A 22,044-nucleotide genomic window follows, 5' to 3' on the forward strand; every position below is an offset into this window, starting at 1 on the left:
GGATCCTCCTAATTCTATTATTTTAGACCTCATAGAAAGAAACAATTTTCTTTTTTGTTGAGTAGTCTTAGAGGGGCATAATTGAACGAAAACGCCTATCTCCATGGGCGTTTATCTCCAAGAACGGGTCCGTGAAGGGGTGGACCGAACCGTATTTTGGGAAAAAATAGACGCCCATGTTTTATTCAACAATGTGTGAGCTGAGCGTTTTTGTTTTTCAGCGATAATGGAAAATGAAAGCGCCCAGCTCAAAAACGAATAAATCCAAGGCATTTGTTCATGGGAGGGGCCAGGATTCGTAGTGCACTGGTCCCCCTCACATGCCAGGACATCAACCGGGCACCCTAGGGGGCACTTTTACAAAACCAAAAAAAAAAGTAAAAGAGCTCCCAGGTGCATAGCACCCTTCCCTTGTGTGTTGAGCCCCCCAAATCCCCCTCACAACCCACTGCCCACAAGTCTACACCATTACTATAGCCCTAAGGGGTGAAGGGGGGCACCTACATGTGGGTACAGTGGGTTTGGGGGGGTTGGGACGACTAATAAGCATTAAGCAGCACAATTGTAACAGGTAGGGGGGATGGGCCTGGGTCCACCTGCCTGAAGTCCACTGCATCCCCTAACAACTCCTCCAGTGACCTGCATACTGCTGTCAGGGAGCTGGGTATGACATTTGAGGGTGAAAATAAAAGTTGTGAAACATCATTTTTTGTGGTGGAGGGGGTTAGTGACCACTGGGGGAGTCAGGGGAGGTCATCCCCGATTCCCTCCAGTGGTCATCTGGTCATTTAGGGCACTTTTGGGGCCTTATTCGTGAAAAAACAGGGTCCAGGAAAAGTGTCCTAAATTCTAGCTAAAAACGCATACTTTTTTCCCATTATCGGTGAATGCGCCCATCTTTGTTCGGCAGATAACCACGCCCCAGTTCCGCCTTCGCCACACCTCTGACACGCCCCCATCAACTTTGTCCGCATCCGCGACGGAGTGCAGTTGAAAACGTCCAAAAATCGGCTTTCGATGATACCGATTTATTCGTTTTTGTGAGATAAACGTCCATCTCCCGATTTAGGTCGGAACTTGGGCGTTTTTCTTGTTCGATTATAAGCAGGTTAGTCACATCTGGATAAATCCAGATTTTTTGTCCTCCAAATATGCGATTTGTGGATTTAAAGTAAAGTCTCATTACTGAGTTCAGATCTTGCTGGAAGATGAAAGAAACAAGCAACGTCGCTCTTTCCGTAGCCTCTTCTAAGGTTTGTTCCAAAATGGCTGTAATATTATTTAAGTCCTTTGATTTCTCTCCTTCTACTTTTTTAATTGTATTAGGTATAAAATATATTTTATTCAATGGCGGGATTGCCTCATGTGGAAAATTTAGATTTTCTCTCAAAAATCTTGTAAACATTTCTAATGGAGTCCCTACTAATTTAGGAAAATTAAGTAGACGGAGGTTTAGTCTTCTATTAAAATTCTCCATTTGCTCTACTTTTCTTCTTAGCTCCGTATTATCTTTTATTACAGCCATTTTAAATTCTGTAGTTTGATTCATCTCTTTCTGTAAGGTCTCTATCTTTGAGGAAAAATCTTGTTTAACGATTTCTATAGAATCCTTCAATTCTTGTACAGTGGTATTTAAAGTTTTTACCTCCATTGAGGACTGCTGCAAGGTTTTATCCATGTCTAACAATTTCAGCCATATCTGACCTAGGCTGACCTCCGGTTCTCTCCCCGCAGCAGCTATTAACTTCACAGGGTCGGTTACCCCACAGGGGCCTCCAACTTCAGCCTTTCCGGCTTGCGATGGGTTCCCCTCTCGACTCGCTGTGTGCGCAGGGCAGGAAGGAATCATAGAGACCGGCGGGGGAAATAGAGATGTTTCCGCTACCAGCGAAGCAGCCGCTTCACCGGCTCCTCCCGCTGACTTCACGAGAGAGAGCAGGGAAGAAAACGCTCCAGACCCAGCCTCGTCAGTGGTGGACATACCGGTAGGTGTGGGAACTGTCTGGACGACCCCTTTGCGTTTCGAATGAGGCATTTTTAGTAGAAGGAAAAGAGAAGATTATTGAGGCGAAGCTGGAGCAAGTTACCAAACCTCCGCTCTCGGCGCCATCTTGTCACCTCTCTCTGTTCCCTTTTATCCATGTGTAGCATATTCTCCCTCCCCTTTTCTCATCCCTTCCTTTCCGTTCCATCCATGTGCAGCATGTTCCCTGTCCTCTCCCTTCTATCCATATGGCAGCATGTCCCCCTCTCCACTTCCTTCCCTTCCATCCGTGTGCAGCTTCTCCCCTCTTCCTTCCATCCATGGGCACCTTGTCCCCCTCTCTTCTCCCTTCCCTTCCTTTCATGCAAGTGCAGCTTCTCCCCTCACCCTCCCCCTGCAGGTACAGCATCACCACCTTACCTCCCTGTCTGTCCTCCCTCCCTGCGAGCTCTACAAAGTTACAGAATTCACCGGCATTGCCGGCAGTGATTACAACAGACTCCCTCCAGTGCTTCAAAGGTTTTCCTTCTGCCACATCCTTTCCTCGTGACAACAGGAAGTTGTGACACACAGAAGGACCCTTGGGCTGGCCAGAGAGAGCCCATGGTAATCACTGAGTTTGTAGGGCCTGCAAGGAGGGAGGGAAGAAAGGAGATGTGCAGCTTTGGCACTAACATTCACTGGGGGTGCAACTAAGATTTTGGGGGGTTATTTGCTCCCTTTGCCTCCCCCCACACCAGGGGCGTATCTGCGTGGGGCCTCAGGGGCCTGGGCCCCCGCAGATTTCGCCCTGGACCCCCCTACCGCTGCCAACCCTCCCCCTCCGTTGCTCGCCTACCTTCGCTGGCGGGGGACCCCAACCCCCGCCAGCCGAGGTCCGCGTCCTCCTGCCGCTGCCGGCTGCCTTTGGTCCTTTAATTCTTCCATTGAAGCTGGCGCCGACGAAAGTTTCTTTTGAGTCTGACGTCGCTGCACGTTGTACGTGCAGGACGTCAGACTCAGAAATTGTTTCTGAGTCTGACGTCCTGCACGTACAACGTGCAACGTGCAGCGACGTCAGATTCAAAAGAAACTTTTTCGTCGGCGCCAGCTTCAATGGAAGAATGAAAGGACCAAAGGCAGCCGGCAGCGGCAGGAGGACGCGGACCTCGGCTGGCGGGGGTTGGGGTCCCCCGCCAGCGAAGGTAGGTGAGCAACGGAGGGGGAGGGTTAGCAATGGCAGCGGCTGGGGGGAGGGGGATCGGCAATGGCGGCGGCGGGGGGGGGGCTATAATGTGCCCCCCCTCTCTGGCCCTGGCCCCCCCTACCGCCGCAGTTCAGATACGCCCCTGCCCCACACACACACTGTAGTGATGCCTATGCCTTTGGCTAAGTTTCACAAGAAGCTCCAAATCTGAGTAATACCATGAGTTGGTTCACGTTCAGTGTCTGTGTTTTACTAGTCTGGTTTGTGTCATCCCTTCCCTTCACTCCATAATCCAGCATATTTTCCTCTCTCTTTCATCCCTCCCCTTCACCCCTTGATCCAGCATTGTCTTTCACCCCTACCGTTCAACCCATGATCCAGCATGTTTCCCTCTCTTTTTCAGCCCTTTCCTTCACCCCATGATCCAGCAAGTTCCCCTCTCTCTTACTCCCTCTGCTTTTCCAGAATCTCACCTTCTCTTCCACCTCTGTCCCGGGTCCAGTATCTCATCTTCACTTCCACCCGTGGCTAATATCTCTCCCTATTCTCTCCCCTTTCCTCCCACTGTCTGGCATGTCTCTCTCCTGCCACCTGCCACCCCTGCCCGGGTTGGGTAAACATTTCCACATGCAACATTCCCCCCTGTCTAGCATGTCTCTCTCTCCTGCTGTCTGCTGCCCTCCCCCCCCCCCCTTTGTACTTTTCAACCCGAGTTTCCTCTCTGGACCACTAACAGCAGCACCGTTTCACATCAAGCTGTGAGCGTCAGCCCCGGAGTCCTCTTTGCTGTATCCCTGCATAAATAGGAAGTTTCATCAAAGAGTGTGGCAGAGAAAAGGACTCTGGGGCCGACGCTTGCAGCTGAATGTGAAATTCTGCCACTGTTAGTGCTCCAAAGAGGAAAATTGCTTTGAAAGAGAGAGAGAAACCAGGTCAGGACAGAGGCTTGCTCGTGGGAAGTCCATAAAAAAAGGTGTCATTATGCCATACCTGTATGTACCAGCACAAAAACATCCCTGCATAACAGTGTCCTCAGGTGGCCTGCTCCTGCAGGGCCAGAGCAAATATGAATGTCTCTCAGCTCAGCAGCGACTCTTACTGGTCTCTGGTCTTGTCCCTGGATCCAGAGTTTTCAGCACAGTCTCTAGCAGGTACGCAGAGCTGGCCTGCAGCTGGCCAGGTCAAAACACAAACTCTTCAAGGTTCCAACTTAGCTTGGCCTACCTGAACATAATGGTTACAATTTCTCAGCTTCAAGGTGGTGGCATCTTCAGTATGCATCACTGCTTTCTTCTGGGCCTTCTTAACCTAGCTGTGGCCTGGCCTTTTATATTTCCTGAACCATGCCCTCCTGGCTCCACCCCTCTCGTCTCACTTCCCCCTTGGGCGGGACTAGGAGTTTTCAGGTGGCTTGGTACTGTGAGGGAGTGTTCTTAAGAGGAAATGGCAGCATCCTATAGACTCCCTTACATGGCCAGTATATGTTTAAGTACACAATTGGGCTTAAATTTAAGTGACTTGTAATAGAATGAGTGGGAAAATGGTAAAACTCAGATGCTCTGCATACAACTTTATGCATAAATTAGGACAGCAAAAAAGTAGGCCTGATTTAGATGTATGAGTAGCAATATAGCCACTGCTTCTATACACATTTAGCAGCACAGTTTAAATGGCCAACTCTGCTGATTATACACATGAAATTAAGCATCAGCGTTTAACTTTATGCATGTGGCTATTACTTTCAATATCAGACTCTACTACTATTACTAATTATTATTTCTATAGTGCTACTAGACGTATGCAGCGCTGTACACTTGAACACATAGGAGACAGTCCCTACCGAACGAGGTTTTTGTTGCTGTGCAAACGGTACCACTTTATCCACACCACTTTCCCAGCAAAAGCTATTGTGTACAATGTTTAAGTGCTTACAATCAACTTCATATGCAAATGCTTTATCTTAAATGTGACAATGTATTACATACTTTTTATGTATTAACACAATAATAGTTCAGTTGGCATGGAGCTATTTGGAGGCTTATTTTCGAAAGAGAAAAACGCCCAAATTCTGACCTAAATCGGGAGATGGACGTCTTTCTCTTGTGGGTGCCCAAATCGGAACAATCAAAAACTGATTTTGGGCGTTTCCAACTGCACTCCGTCGCGGGAACGCATAAAGTTGACGGGGGCGTGTCGGAGGCGTGGTTATCGGCTGAGCAGAGATGTGCGTGCTTGGCTGATAATGGAAAAAAGAAAGGCGTTTTCAGAGAGAATTTAGGTCACTTTTGTTGGACCCATTTTTTTCACGAACAGGTCCCAAAAAAGTGCCCTAAATGACCAGATGACCACCGGAGGGAACCGGGGATGACCTCCCCTGACTCCCCCAGTGGTCACTAACCCCCTCTCACCAAAAAAAACCGAATGTTAAACACTTTTTTCCCAACTTGTAAGCCAGCCTCAAATGTCATCCCCAGCTCCATGACAGCAGTATGCAGGTCCCCAAAGTAATTTTAGTTTAGTTAGTGCTGTGCGGGACCCATGCAGAGAGGAAAAATCGGAAGAAAAAAAAAAACAAGCAAGTGCAGTCAGGGACGTCTAAATTACCAGGATAGTAAAAGGGGGAATCAAACCAGCAAACTTCTGATTACAAGCTCAGTGCTCTAGCCAGTGCACCACTGATTAGACGTCCTTCCCTTTCCATTAAGTCCCTCCAAGTTTCTGTCAGCCAATCACCGCTGTTTAGCTGACACAGATGTCAGCTAAATGAGCTGTGATTGGCTGACAGAAACTTGGAGAGACTTAATGGAAAGGAAAGGATGTCTAAACAGTGGTGTACTGGCTAGAGCACTGAGCTTGTAATCAAGAGGTTGCTGGTTCAATTCCCCCTTTTACTATCTTTTAATTTGGACGTCCCTGACTGCACTTGCTTGCTTGTTTTTTTTTTTCTTCCGATTTTTCCTCTCTGCATGGGTCCCGCACAGCACCAACTAAAGTAAAATTGCTCTGGGGACCTGCATACTACTGTCATGGAGCTAGGTATGATATTTGAGGCTGGCATAGAGGCATCTCAGGGGGACCAGTGCACTACGAATGCTGGCCCCTCCCATGACCAAATGCCTTGGATTTGGTCGTTTTTGAGCTGGGACGCTTCGGTTTCGATTATCGCTAAAAAACAAAAACGCCCAGCTCAAAAAATGCCCTAATCCAATGTATTTTCGAAAAAAAAGATGGACGTCCATTTTTTTCGAAAATACAGTTCGGCCCGCCCCTTCACGGACCCGTTCTTGGAGATGGACGTTTTTACAAATGGGCGTTCGCGTTCGATTATGCCCCTCTTGGTCACCTTAAAACCTTGAACACAAAGCAAAGATTTTAAGAACATTTAGGTCCCCAGGAAAAAATATTAGGGTCAGTTTATGAGCCAGCATGGTCACCAGCTTAAGTTAAACTCCAGTGTATGTAGTACCCCTGTCTGTACTGGTTGGTGCCCACAATAGCATTATCATTCAGTTTAGGTCTGCTACACAGCAGAACCAATTGTAGCAGACAGATTATCCATTTAGTGGTAAATATTGCTGCTGTCCAGATAATATTTAGGGCAGCCTTTGTCCTGTCCCAAACTCGGTGCACATTTATATGGTTAGTATTGTGCTGTTCAGCAAATTAAATGGACCAGTATTATCCATATAACTTGTTAAATTGTATGGAAAAGCCAACTGTGCGCACACTGGGTCAATTTTCAAAGGGAGTTATATGTTTACTGGCAGCTGGTAAACATATCACCTCCCTATCTATATATTTAAAGCCATTATAATGCTAGTAACTGGTTGAAAATACATCTAACTGTCCCAACAGCAGGCCTAAACTAAATAAATATCAGCAAAGGCAATTAACATACTACAAGTATATTTAGTACTGCTAACTATATGTACAGGGGACAGTTCTATAACCTAGGCACCGGCATTTATGTGTGTGTTATATATATAAATGATTAGAATGCTAGCATATACATATATATGCACGCACTTAGGTGCACATATGCCAGAATGTCACTTAAGTACTATTCTGAAAATACCCGCTTAACTTACATACCCTGTTTTTGCAAGGGGGCTTACACAGTGCAGGACTTTGGTGGGGCTCCCAGAATACTGTAAGTTACGTGCATCCCTTCCACACTTAGGCTGGCATAATTATGAGCACCTAAATGTTAGGCGTGTCTATACTGGGTTATGGCAGTATTCTATAATAGAACCTAGACATCTAAGTTCCCTTACAGAATAGTTTCCTACGACATGCCCTTGGGGTGCCCTGTTAGAGAATTGACGTTATAGCAGAACTGAATACATATATTACTTTAACTACCAGTGCTGGCATTTAAATTAATAAAGTGAAGTTGCAACTGAAAATTACCCTCAATTTATATATGTTTGCATTTCTTATTCCCTAATTAATCATTTTCAAGAGGATAAATAGGCACAGCAGATTTCTTATCTTCTCGAGTTAATCTAAACATATTTTGTATACTTTGTCTGCATAGCTAAATGCCAGAAGTGTTTTCTTGTTTGGTCATTACATGAACAAACCAGAGGGTAGGAACCAAAAGTAGAGGGGGAGTAGCTTAGTGTTTAGAGAAGTGGGATGTGAATCAGGGAAACCACAGTTCAAATTCTGCTTCTCCCAGTGATACTCCTTTTAGCCTTGGGCAAGTCACTTCAACCTGCGTTTCTTCGAGTACAACTTAGACCACAGGTGGGCAACTGCGATCTTTGAGAGCCACAACCCAGTCAGGGTATATTCTAGAATGAATATACATTAGATCTATTTGTATACATGGAAGCAGTACATGCAAATCAATCTCATGCAAATTCATTGAGGAAATCTTGAAAACCTGACTAGGTTGTCCTCAAGGGCCATGTTTGCCCACCCCTGATTTAGACTGTAAGTCCATTTGGGCAGAAAAATAAATCCTGTAGCTGAATGTGAATTGCCTTGAGCTCAGATTTGGAAAAGGCAAGTAATAAATCTAAAACTCCAAATCCAGCAAGGCTCCTCCCAGAAGCTGTAAACCCAGTCAGCAGGTGTCACCCTCAATGATGACCATGACTCCCTTTCTTCCTTCCTTCCCATCCCTGGGGACGGTGAGTGCAGCCCCTGCAGCATGTCTAGCCAGATTGATGCAGAAATTTTCTGTAGAGCACTGTGTAGGATTGCCAGTGAGTCAATGGGTCACCCTGCCATTTTAAAATATGCAAGTGCTGTCTGTCCATCACTCTTCCTACTGTACAGGCTTAAAAGACCTATGTGATTTCATAGGGGAAAATGTTACAGTACTTAGATTAGAAGCTAAAGGAAAACTATAACTTTGAATCAAGCCCTAAACTATGGTATGTTTACAGGAAAGCTTGGCCAGGCTTCAGAGAGCATTTGCACGAAAATGGGAATTTATTTTTATGCAAGCAGAAGCACAAGCAAAGTGAGTTCTTTTCAAGTTCTTTGCCAGACCTGTCATAATTAGACTGTTTTCCTGAGATACCTGTGCTGTAATTAATACTATTTGTCTTCATTACAACACTGGCAGAGTTGACAAGAAAAGAGACAAGATAGAAAGAAAAATTCTTGATAGCCAAGAGAGAGCATTTTGGGATGTACACAGACCGGTGGTAAGTTAATTCATAAAATTGTCTTTGTTTTGAAAATATTTGCAAGAAAACAGCTGAACTCATCATTATTACGTCTTACACATAAGCTTTATCATAAATACTACATGCCCAAATATGAGTATGGTTATGGTTAAAATAATATTGCATCAACTTATGAACTGAACATTACAATAAAATATCAGAAGATATATAGGGAGAGTAGTTTTCTAAGGCCAGCATTTTTAGCAGACTGGTCACCCAGACATCCCAGGAAAGCAGTGGGGCACCCTAGGGGGCACTGCTGTGGACTTCATATAAATGCTCCCAGATACACATCTCACCATTGTCTGCAGATCGCGCCAAAACCCACCCAAAACCTACTACCCCCAACTGTATACCACTACAATAGCCCTTATATGTTAAGGGGGCACCTATGTATGGATACAGTAGGTTTCTGGTGAGTTTTGGAAGGCTCATATTTCCCACCGCAAGTGTAAGAGGTGGGGGAGGTATGGGCCTGGGTCCACCTGTCTACAGTGCACTGCACCCACCACTAGACTAGTCCAGGGACTTGCATATTAGTCTAATGGACCAGGCTATAACATATGAGGCTGTCATCTGGTCATTTAGGGCAACTTTTTGTGTCTTATTTGTTAGAAAAAGAGGTCTAGACCAATATGTTGAAGTTTTCACCCTAGATGTTTTGATTTTGTTCCATTATGGCTGGAAAACAGATTAGGCGTGGAATGGGCAGGTCGTAGGTGTTTCTAAAATCTATGCGCATGGTTATAGAATACAATTTAGGCATTGGCATTTACACCAAGTTTTACTTGGAGTAACTGCCCGCGTCTAATTTTAGTCATGTGGACTGGCGCTTGGCATATTCTATAAACTGCATGGAAATTTAAGTTTATTTTATAAAGTACTCCTAACTTTAGGTGTACTTTACAGAATATGCCTAGGTGTATTTCATTTTAGCGTTGATGGTATTCATCCCGGAGTATTAATAGAACTGAAAAATGAACTTGTAGAGCTACTGTTAGTAATATGCAATCTATCCCTAAAATCGAGTGTGGTACCGGAAGACTGGAGGGTAGCCAATGTTACGCCAATTTTTAAAGAAGGTTCCAGAGGAGATCCGGAAAATTATAGACTGGTGAGTCTGACGTCGGTACCGGGCAAAATGGTAGAGGCTATTAAGAATAAAATTACAGAGCACATACAAAACCATGGGCTGATAAGACAAAGTCAGCACGGATTTAGTGAAGGGAAGTCTTGCCTCACCAATCTACTGCATTTTTTTGATGGGGTGAACAAACATGTGGACAATGGGGAGCCGGTGGGTATTGTGTATCTGGATTTTCAAAAGGCGTTTGACAAAGTGCCTCATGAAAGACTCCTGAGGAAACTGGAGAGTCATGGGATCGGAGGTAGGGTATTACTATGGATTAAGAACTGGTTGAAAGATAGGAAACAAAGAGTAGGGTTGAATGGTCAGTATTCTCAGTGGAGAAGGGTAGTTAAGTGGGGTCCCGCAGGGGTCTGTGCTGGGACCACTGCTTTTTAACATATTTATAAATGACCTAGAAGTGGGAGTAACTAGTGAGGTAATTAAATTCGCAGATGACACAAAGTTATTCAAGGTCGTCAAGTCGCAGGAGGAGTGTGAAAGATTATAAGAGGACCTTGCGAGACTGGGGGATTGGGCATCCAAGTGGCAGATGAAGTTCAATGTTGACAAGTTGAAAGTGAAGCATGTGGGTAAGAGGAACCCAAATTACAGCTATGTCATGCAAGGTTCCGTGTTAGGAGTCACGGACCTAGAAAGGGATCTGGGAGTCATTGTTGATAAGACATTAAAAACTTCTGTTCAGTGTGCTGCGGCAGCTAAGAAAGCGCACAGAATGTTGAGTATTTTTAGGAAAGGGATGGAAAACAAACACGAGGATGTTATAATGCCGTTGTATCGCTCCATGGTGTGACCGCACCTCGAGTATTGTGTCCAATTCTGGTCGCTGCATCTCAAAAAAGATATAAAGGAATTAGAGAAGGTGCAGAGAAGGGTGACAAAAATGATAAAGGGAATGGAACAACTTCCCTATGAGGAAAGGCTGAGAAGGTTAGGGCTCTTCAGCATGGAGAAAAGGCAGCTGAGGGGTGATATGATAGAAGTCTACAAGATAATGAGCGGATTAGAGCGGACAGATGTGAAGCATTTGTTTACACTTTCCAAACAATAACAAAACCAGGGGACACAAGATGAAGCTAGAATATGGTAGATTTAAAACAAATAGAAGAAAGTTTTTCTTTGCTCAGTGTGTAGTTAGACTCTGGAACTCGTTGCCAGAAAATGTAGTGACAGCAGCTGGCCTTACGGAATTTAAAGGGGGTTTGGGAAAAGTCCATTGAACATTATTAATTTAAAATTTTTTTTTTTTTTTTTTGGGGGGGGGGGGGGGGGGGGGTTGCCGGTTCTTGAAGCCTGGATTGACCGCTGTCAGAGACAGGATGCTGGGCTTGATGGACCCTTGGTCTTTCCCAGTATGGCGGTGCTTATGTACTTATGTACTAAAATCTAGAGCCATATGATTCAATTTATGTGATGACAGGCATACAATGAAATGTATTGGTTTCTCTAAAATTCAGCAATCCTCAACCTGAGGTCTGATTCCCCCTCCTGCACCCCCTTCCTCAAACTCCTCTTCCAATCTAATCATCTTGACAGTCAAACTCTGCCCTCCCAACAGAACAACCCTAATCCCCCATAGCCATATTCTTCCCTAAACCCCAACTCCCTTAGGACCTACCTATGGGTCAGCAGTGGTCAGATCAGCAGTCATGGGCAGCAGTGATCTTCTCTGTTGCTGCCTGGCTCTGTACCTGCATTCAGAATGGTGCCTCTGTACTCCTAGCAATAGGCTTACATAGTAACATAGTAGATGATGGCATATAAAGACCTATATGGTCCATCCAGTCTGCCCAACAAGATAAACTCATAGCATAAGGTATGGTGATACTATATATGTGTACTTGATCTTGACTTGTCCTTGCCATTTTCAGGGCACATACAGTACAAGTCTGCTCAACACTGGCCTTGTTCTCCAACTTCTGAAGTTGTCATTGAAGCCCCACTCCAGCTCATCCAAATCTGTCCAGGCACGATCAGGGCACAGACCGTAGAAGTCTGCCTGGCACTGGTCTATCTGTCCAGCCTCAATCAGGGCACAGACCATAGAAGTCTGCCCAGCACTGACTTTGCTTCCCAATTACTGGTGTTACCATCCAATCACTGCTAAGCTTGTTTGGTTCCTTGCCACCTATACAGGATTCTTTCATGCTTATCCCACACATTTTGAAATCCATTACTCTTTTCATCTCTACCACCTCCCACGGGAGGTCATTCCAGGTGTCTACCAACCTCTCCATGAAAAAGTACTTCCTGACATTATTCCTGAGTCGGCCCCCCTGCAAGCTCAGGTACTACCATTAGAGGTTATCCCTCCTTATATGAAAGGATAACCCCTATGAGTAGTACTGTTAGAGGGCAGAGGTGCTATTTTGGATACAGGCACTGACCTGGTTGGCAGCAGAAGGGGATCGCCTCTACCCATGGCTGGTGAATTGACCATCGCCTATCTCAGGTAGGACCCTGGGAAAGTTAGAGAGGTGGAGGAGGGGAGGACATTTGGAGGCAAGGTTGTTCTGTGTGGGGACTGAGGTTTGGCTGTCTATGGAAGGATCATATTGGGGGGAATTTTAAGGGGTCCAACACCTGCCTGGAAGGAGGATCAGACCTCAGAGGAAATCAGGAGGAGGGATCGGATAACAGGGGGATCATATATTAGGAGGAATTGGATGGGGGAGAATGAGTTGGGAGCGCTGCCACAATTTTCCACTATTTATTTTTTATTTATGGGCTGGGACCCCACCACATTATCTGAAATGGCAGACAGTGCCTTCAAATGAAGTTGCCCATGTCAAATCCTAAATGATGAACCTTTCTGAAATAAGGACGATCCAAGGGTATCTGACATTCTAAGAAATGATAGAAATACATTGAACAGAACTAGTGCAAGTAAAAAAACCCTGTGTATCAACACAGGGGAAAGTGTGGGATTCAGACAGGGAGTTGCTATAATCAACCCTGAATGAAAGATTATCCAGATATGAGGAGAATATAGGAGAGTTTTCATGTGGTTTCCTTCTAACACTACTTAGTAACATAACATAGTAGATGATGGCAGATAAAGACCTGTACAGTCCATCCAATCTGCCCAACAAGATAATCTCATAGCATAGGGTATGATGTGATACCACACATGCATACTTGACCTTGATTTGTCCTTGCCATTTTTAAGGCGCAGACTATAGAAGTCTGCCCAGCACTGGCCTTGTTCTCCAACTACTAAAACTGTCATCGAAGCCCTACTCTAGCCTATCCAAATCTGTTCGGCCACTATCAAGGCACAGACCATAGAAGTCTGTCGTGCACTGGCCTGCTACTGAAGCTGAATCAGTCCATCCATTATCAGGGCACAGACTGTAGATTATTTAGACTGTCCAGATCATTTATGCCAGCAGAATCACAATTGTCATTCAAACAATCAGTTACTGTGGAATAAAACTGCTGACAAAAACAAAAGCAAAAGTGTTCAAAAAACAATAAGCACAAAAAAGCACCAAGAGCCTTCAAAATACGGACAAAGATCTATAATGTGCACAGTGTAGATAAATCACACAATGACCCAACATGGGCTGTGTTTTGGTGTTGCCATCTAATCACTGCTAAGATTTTTTGGTTCCATGCCTTCCATACAGGATTCTTGTTAGCCTGCATGACAGAGGTAAATTGCAAACATATTTCTGGGCAACAGTGAGATTTTTAAAAGAGAAACTTCTGGAAGTACTCTCTTGAACTGCTATAAAAAGGCTTAGGTACTAGAATTTGAAATATGTTTTCATGAAAGTAGCAATGGGGCTCATTTTCGAAAGAGAAAAAACATCCAAAAAGTGTCATAAAGCACCATTTGGACGGATTTCTTCTCAAAATGTCCAAATCGGTATTTTTGAAACCTATTATGCAGATGTCTATCTATGCATTTTGTCTGTAGTTACATCCACATCTCGGGGGGGGGGGGGGGGGGCATGTTGGGTGTGTTTTGAAGGATGGGTTAGGGTAGATTTAGGGTGTGCCTAACACTTGGATGTTTTACAGCCATAATGGGTGCCCCATTGCTGTCCTGGGATGTCTGGGGGACCAGTCTGCTAAAAGTGCTGGCCACTCCTAAATCCCAATGGCTTGATTTTCTACATTTTCACTTGTGCAGTTTCCTTTTGAAAATTGCCTGAAAAGATAAACGCACAGAGCACAAAACCTTGTTACAATGATATTTTTTTAAAAAAGAAGAAGATAGACGTTTTGCTTTTTTGAAAATGGTTACCTTTACTATCCTGATTTCAGACGTTTAGTCATAAACATTCAAAGTTCAACTTAGACAGTCATATCAAAAATGCCCCTCTTTGTGTGTTAAAAAGCACAAAATTGCTAGCAAACCTGAAAAAATGCAGAAGTTCCTTCTGGATGAGTCACTATCTAAGTTTAACACCATGGGGTTTGCAGTGAGTGTTTTTTTTTAGCCGGTGATGGCATTATTGCTGCATATTCAATGCAGGGCCACGTCCAGGCACCGACATTGAATATTCAGGTTTATGCAGCTGAATGTCTCCTATACAGTTAAGTGCACTTAACCACCTAATCAACATTGCATACAGATCGGACTGACTTTTATGCGGTCCGATTTGGCTGCTTAGCATAGGTGGTTAAGTGCTGACTCCGCCCCTGGACCACCTACAAAATAGTCACCTTTCAGCTCAGCAGTCAGTGGTGATATCCAGTGACATTAACCCTGCACAGGTGATTTAAGTGGCCAGAAACCTCTCCTGGCCATCTAAATCACTTTGCATATGACACCCATCTGCTTAAATAGTCATTGCAACCTTGTACCTCTTTTTAGAGGTTTGCAAGTAGTACTGGGATATGTCCAAACTGGTGACAACCATGACAATCTGCTTCCATATCTTCTTTTCTTTCTATTTACACTTTTTCTGGAGTACTACCTCATGCTGCAGGATCTCACGGAGAACGATTCTCCTCAATTCCAAATTGAATCTTGCAGATCAGAATTATACCACGTTGCAAAATATTTGACAAGAGTTTACATTTATAACCATATGTCTTCTGTGTCAGTAAAGACAGAAGGGATAATGAAAGTGGGTTACTTAGGGATGTCTCTGGCACATGGAAGACAATTCTATAACAGGTTTCCAACATTTAGACTCCAAATGTCTGCAGGCTGCAAGCTTATTCTATAGGAAAACTTATGTAAACCCGCATCAACATGCCTACATTTAAGTGTGAAGTCAACAAAACAAGAGAGGCTTTTCACATCCACAAATAGTGTAGAATACAGAAAAAAAACCAGCAAATCCCAGAAAACGTTCTCATAGGAAATGCCTTTGTTATGTGCTACAAGTTTCATCCACTATTGGGATACCCCAGGAGTATAACTAAAGTATATATATATCAATTCTAAATAATACAGAAACAAATGCATACTTAATATCAATTATATAAAGCAAAACATTTAGGAAACAAAACTTTGATGAAAAAATATTAAATATGCACAGGGTAGGGGGACCGGCAAGTGAGGTGTACACAGACATTAATTTACAATGCATAAATTATCCGAATTTCCGAATTGTAAGGGTGTCAAGTACAAGAAAATCTTCGCCTCGTCCTTCCGTTATTGGAGTCCCAAACACTGGAACACGTTACCTCGTCACCTTAAAGCTCAAGTGGACCATGCCCTTTTTAAGAAGTTGTTAAAGACATTCCTCTTTGCTAAGACTTACCCCTCAACTTACCATGTTGATTGATGCATCCCTTGTCCCTTACCCTGCCTAGTTCACGCTGTTAGTTTCTCCCCTCCTACTTGCTTCTTTTATGCTTGCCTAAGCTTTTAAGTTTGTACTCTTATTTAATTCTCTGTAAGCCACATTGCGCCTGCATGAGTGGGAAAATGTGGGATATAAGTAACAAACAAACAAATAAATAAATAAATAAATTAAACCAAATAAAACATAACATAGTCAATAAAACACATGAGTTAAAATGTGTCTTGCATAAAAAACAGTGAGTCCTGCATTATGATACATTGCAAAAACACATCTGGTAAAATCTTGAAATTAAAATTCTATACTCGGTGATTTAATGCATCTCTCAAAGGTGTTAAATTGCAGAGCCCAAGGTAATGTGCATGAAACATACTGTATGCTGAATAAAATGTGCTACAGAATGTATTAAGATTATAACACACATACAAGGGGTCAAAGAGGATCTAATAAAAAGCTGCAAATTCCCTCCACAATATAGTGACATCACTGTTGAGCTAAAAGGTATAAAACCCAGTAATAAATAAAACACAAGATGGAAGAGAAAGCCTCCTTACCAGAAAAACATGAGCCAGTGTGTGCAGCAAACTCACAGAGTAATCTTTTGAATAATAAAGCGAGAGGGGTTGCTGGGAAGGCAGATTTATATAACATTTACAGGTTGAAAAAATGATTAAACTACTGTCCAGATCATTTATGCCAGCAGAATCACAATTGTCATTCAAACAATCAGTTACTGTGGAATAAAACTGCTGACAAAAGCAAAAATGTTTAAAAAACAATAAGCACAAAAAAAGCACCAAGAGCCTTCAAAAAACGGACAAAGATCTCTAATTTGCACAGTGTAGGTAAATCACACAATGACCCAACATGGGCTGTTTGGTGCGAAGCACCTGCCTCAGGGGTCAAACAATGAAATGAAATTGCCCGCCAAAGGTACAAGAACGAAGTCCTTATCCCAAAAAATTGCTGAACATCAAACATGGCATTACCTCATGACAGTATTAACAGTCACGAAGTAATGCCACATTTGGGGGTATGTTTAGTAAGGTGTGCTAGTGTTTTTATCGCGCCTTTAAAGTTAATGCACATTAAATGCTAATGCACCTATACATTTCTATGGGCGCATTATTGTTTAACGCGTGTTAACCATTAACGTTTGTTAAAGATGCTAATGCGCCTATAGTGTAACTAAACATGGGTGTTGATGTTCAAAAGTGTAAGATTACATGTGAAAATATAAATAAGAAAAAGTACAAATAAAAGAATACTAGATAAAATAGTCATATGAATTACAAATGAGAGAATTGCATCAAGTCATGAGGTAAGACACTACTTCAACTTAGTGAGACAAATACATAGATGAAGAATATTATTCATTATATGCAGTATGCCTTAAGAAAATAGCAAACTGCAGTTTCTTATTCAGACCTCTAAGGCTGACAGAGCCAAATTCAAAGATAAATCGTTGCTTTCTTTTAATCAGTAAATTATCTACATCTCCTCCTTCAGTGACTGATTTATTTTAATTTTTAAAAAATCTGTATTCTTGAAATGTATGATTCTTCTGGATAGAATGTTCCACCAGAGGTTTATCCATTATTTTCCTTTTAATAGCACTGCAGTGTTCAATGAGCCTCTTATTTAATGCATGTTTAGTTTTGCCAATATACATGAGTCCGCAGAGGCAACACTCTGCATAGATAACCTTTTCAGTTTTACAGTTTGATAATTGAGTGTAAATTGCTTGCTTGTCACTGGATGAATCATAGATTTGGTTGCAACATTTACACAACAAACTGAACAAGTCCCACATGGGTAGTGACCTTGGGTAGTTTGTTCACTTATTTTCAATGATCTTGAGAAAGCTAAAGGGGTTAGAAAGTCCCTTAAATTCTTACTCCTCTTTTATTCAATAAGTAAATTAGAAAATGCATCAATGCTGGTGACAATATGCCAGTGCTTTGTTAAACTATGGATGATGTCTTTTGACAAATGGTTAAATTCGAGACTGCATACAATTTTATTGTCAGCATGTTTCTCCTTCAATCTATTACATTAGCTCTCCTATATCCCTCTCTGATATATCAGGGTATCCTCTTTCCAACAACCTATTCCCCAGTTCTTTAGCCTGTGTCATGTAATGTCTGTCCTGAGCACAAGCGCCTGATTTTCAAAAACTGACTATAAGGGAGATTTTGTTTGAAAGCCTAATGTGACAACTCTCAAATTGTAACAATTTATTGATGGCAGTGGGTTTCCTATAGATGTTAGCAGTCAGTTTCCCTTTATAATTCTGAATTATGATGTCTAGAAAAGCAATCTCCTCTTTGCTAAAATTAATTTGAAATGTCAAGCTAGGGTACAAGCTATTAATTCATTTGTGCAAATCAAGGAGTTCAGTTTCTCAGCCTTTCCATACAATAAAAATATCATCTATATACCTGCTCCAGGTTAATAGCTATCTGTTATATGCATGGCTAGTCAAAAATGTTATCTCAAAGTTAGGCACAAAAATTTGACTATTGATGGTGCCACTGTGCAGCCTATGGCCGTCCTCTTAACTTGCTTAAAAAAATTATTAATGAAGCAAAAATAATTCTAAGTGCAGTTTCTGCTAATGTCATCATGAACTTCACTGGAACTTGCCTTGAATGGCCATTCTTTTGAAGAATCTCTATGATGATATTTAAAGCTTCTGACTTAGGGATATTCGTATACTGGGATTCGACTTCCATAGATGCCAAGATAAATTTGTCTCCAAAATCCAATTATGACAAAAAATTGATAGTATCTGTTGAGTCCCTTATATATGAACGTATTGTGGGAACATTAGGTCTTAAAAACCTATCAATAAATATGAGAATGACACAATCAGTTTTCCCGGATGTGCATTTAAAGATTTGTGGATTTGGGGAATTACATACAGTGGGGGAAATAAGTATTTGATCCCTTGCTGATTTTGTAAGTTTGCCCACTGACAAAGACATGAGCAGCCCATAATTGAAGGGTAGGTTATTGGTAACAGTGAGAGATAGCACATCACAAATTAAATCCGGAAAATCACATTGTGGAAAGTATATGAATTTATTTGCATTCTGCAGAGGGAAATAAGTATTTAATCCCTCTGGCAAACAAGACCTAATACTTGGTGGCAAAACCCTTGTTGGCAAGCACAGCGGTCAGACGTCTTCTGTAGTTGATGATGAGGTTTGCACACATGTCAGGAGGAATTTTGGTCCACTCCTCTTTGCAGATCATCTCTAAATCATTAAGAGTTCTGGGCTGTCGCTTGGCAACTCGCAGCTTCAGCTCCCTCCATAAGTTTTCAATGGGATTAAGGTCTGGTGACTGGCTAGGCCACTCCATGACCCTAATGTGCTTCTTCCTGAGCCACTCCTTTGTTGCCTTGGCTGTATGTTTTGGGTCATTGTCGTGCTGGAAGACCCAGCCACGACCCATTTTTAAGGCCCTGGCGGAGGGAAGGAGGTAGTCACTCAGAATTGTACGGTACATGGCCCCATCCATTCTCCCATTGATGCGGTGAAGTAGTCCTGTGCCCTTAGCAGAGAAACACCCCCAAAACATAACATTTCCACCTCCATGCTTGACAGTGGGGACGGTGTTCTTTGGGTCATAGGCAGCATTTCTCTTCCTCCAAACACGGCGAGTTGAGTTCATGCCAAAGAGCTCAATTTTTGTCTCATCTGACCACAGCACCTTCTCCCAATCACTCTCGGCATCATCCAGGTGTTCACTGGCAAACTTCAGACGGGCCGTCACATGTGCCTTCCGGAGCAGGGGGACCTTGCGGGCACTGCAGGATTGCAATCCGTTATGTCGTAATGTGTTACCAATGGTTTTCGTGGTGACAGTGGTCCCAGCTGCCTTGAGATCATTGACAAGTTCCCCCCTTGTAGTTGTAGGCTGATTTCTAACCTTCCTCATGATCAAGGATACCCCACGAGGTGAGATTTTGCGTGGAGCCCCAGATCTTTGTCGATTGACAGTCATTTTGTACTTCTTCCATTTTCTTACTATGGCACCAACAGTTGTCTCCTTCTCGCCCAGCGTCTTACTGATGGTTTTGTAGCCCATTCCAGCCTTGTGCAGGTGTATGATCTTGTCCCTGACATCCTTAGACAGCTCCTTGCTCTTGGCCATTTTGTAGAGGTTAGAGTCTGACTGATTCACTGAGTCTGTGGACAGGTGTCTTTCATACAGGTGACCATTGCCGACAGCTGTCTGTCATGCAGGTAACGAGTTGATTTGGAGCATCTACCTGGTCTGTAGGGGCCAGATCTCTTACTGGTTGGTGGGGGATCAAATACTTATTTCCCTCTGTAGAATGCAAATAAATTCATATACTTTCCACAATGTGATTTTCCGGATTTAATTTGTGATGTGCTATCTCTCACTGTTACCAATAACCTACCCTTCAATTATGGGCTGCTCATGTCTTTGTCAGTGGGCAAACTTACAAAATCAGCAAGGGATCAAATACTTATTTCCCCCACTGTAAATTATTGATATTCTAGGGTAGTCTACACTAGGGAAATCAAACCCCTGTTTTTGTACTATAGCCTTCTTCTAATCCTGTTTACAAAATGGAATCAATTTTAGATTTGATCTGCAATGTGGGATCATGATGAAGTCTTCTGGAGAACTTATGATGTTTCATTTGTCTGCCTGTTTCTTTAATGTAATCTTCAGTATTTATAATGACCACTCCCTCTCCTTTATTAACACACTTTTTAATGATATTAGGATCTGTACTGAATGACTCAATTGCCTGCTGCTCCTATCTATTGAGATTATTTAAAAAATATTTATCATTCCCTTCTAAGTTAAATCGTTCATCACCATTCTTTCATATGCAACAATCAGTGCTGAAGTGCACTGCACCCACTAAAACTGCTCCAGGGCAGTGGCTTAGCTAGGTGGGGTGCAGGGGGAGCAGTTGCTCCCCCAAACAGATTTTTAGAAGAGATGGCGCCTAAGTGCCAAATGCCTGCAGTGTCAATAACTTTCTCTGCCTCCTCCCCCCTCCCGCGCGAGTCTTGTATCTACTCCTGTCTCTTCCGCCCGCTCTCTTCCATCTGCGTGGTCGCTCATTTTTAAAGCCCCGAGGCATTCTCCCTCCGACACCGGCGATTCACATAGCCAGCCTTCTGCGAGCGTCGGGTCCTCTCCCTCAGATGCATCCTACCTCTGCGGAAGTTGCATTAGAGGAGGTGGGATACACCTGAGGAGAGGCTTCGACGCTGGCAGAAGGCTGGCTATGTGTGGAAGAGACAGGAGTAGGAGCAAGACTCCATGCAGGAGGGCAATGAAAATCACAATGGACGAAATATGTAAGACTCTGGTGGGGGGGGGGGGGGGGAGACAGGAAGGATAACGATGAAAGCAGAGATGGGATTATGTTGGATGGGGAGGAAGATTTAGAGATGCTGGGTGGGGAATAAGAGAAGGTGATGGTACATGGGAAGAGAGAGATGGATGAAAGGGAGACAATGATGCTAGGTGCGGGGTGGGAAGAGAGACAGACAAGGTGATACTTTATGGGGGAGGAGAGAGGAGGTGATTTTGGATAGGGAGGAAGAGGGTGAGATGCTGGATAGGGGAAGTGAGAGAGACAGGGAGATGGTAGATGAGATGAGAGATAGATGGGGTGAAGCTGAATTGGATGGAAGAGAGAGAGCAATGATGGAAGGGGGAAGAGAGACAGAGATCACAATGCTGGATGGGGTAGAAGAGAAAAAGACACTGTAATGCTGAATGGGGGAGGAGAGAGAGATATGGGGCAATTCTGGATAACAGGGAAGAGAAAGAAAGATGGGGCAATGCTGAATATGGGGAAGTGAGAGAAAGAAACAGAGATGGGGTGATGCTGGTTGGCAGGGGGAGAAAGAGTGGTAATGCAGCATTTAGGTGGGGAAGAGAAAGAGATACTAAGAGGAGATGCTGCATATTGGAGGGGGGAGAAGGGGATAGAAAGAAACAGAGAGGAGATGTTATATGACAGGGGGAAAGAATTAATGAAAGACTGGGAACTAAGCGAAAGGGGAATGGATGGGCTTGAGTGAGGGAAACATATGGAAAAATGTAGGTAGATTCAGTGAAAAAAAGGGAGCTTAGTTAGACTGGATAGTAAGAATGAATAAAATCTAAATGGACAGAAATGCAGAAAAATAGAAGAAAGCTGAAAGATGAGCGTCAGAAATGAATGTAGTTGAGGAAGTGTAGAAGACAGGAGAGAGAGAAATGGAGTAAAACACTTGCCG

The 22,044-nt window shown here is 43.3% G+C and overlaps 1 protein-coding gene across 2 annotated transcripts in view; it reads left to right on the forward strand.

Moving 5' to 3' along the window:
* The window catches only part of RGS7 (regulator of G protein signaling 7), a 557,085-nt gene that overhangs the window by 454,524 nt on the left and 80,517 nt on the right, over window positions 1-22,044 (forward strand). For both annotated transcript variants that reach the window (XM_030196383.1, XM_030196384.1), the window contains 2 exons: window positions 8,567-8,643; window positions 8,749-8,830. In XM_030196383.1, the coding sequence (XP_030052243.1) occupies window positions 8,567-8,643; window positions 8,749-8,830 (159 nt within the window). The remainder of the gene's footprint in view (window positions 1-8,566; window positions 8,644-8,748; window positions 8,831-22,044) is intronic.

The sequence above is a fragment of the Microcaecilia unicolor genome, chromosome 3, assembly GCF_901765095.1.
Source record: "Microcaecilia unicolor chromosome 3, aMicUni1.1, whole genome shotgun sequence".
NCBI classification, from domain to species: domain Eukaryota; kingdom Metazoa; phylum Chordata; class Amphibia; order Gymnophiona; family Siphonopidae; genus Microcaecilia; species Microcaecilia unicolor.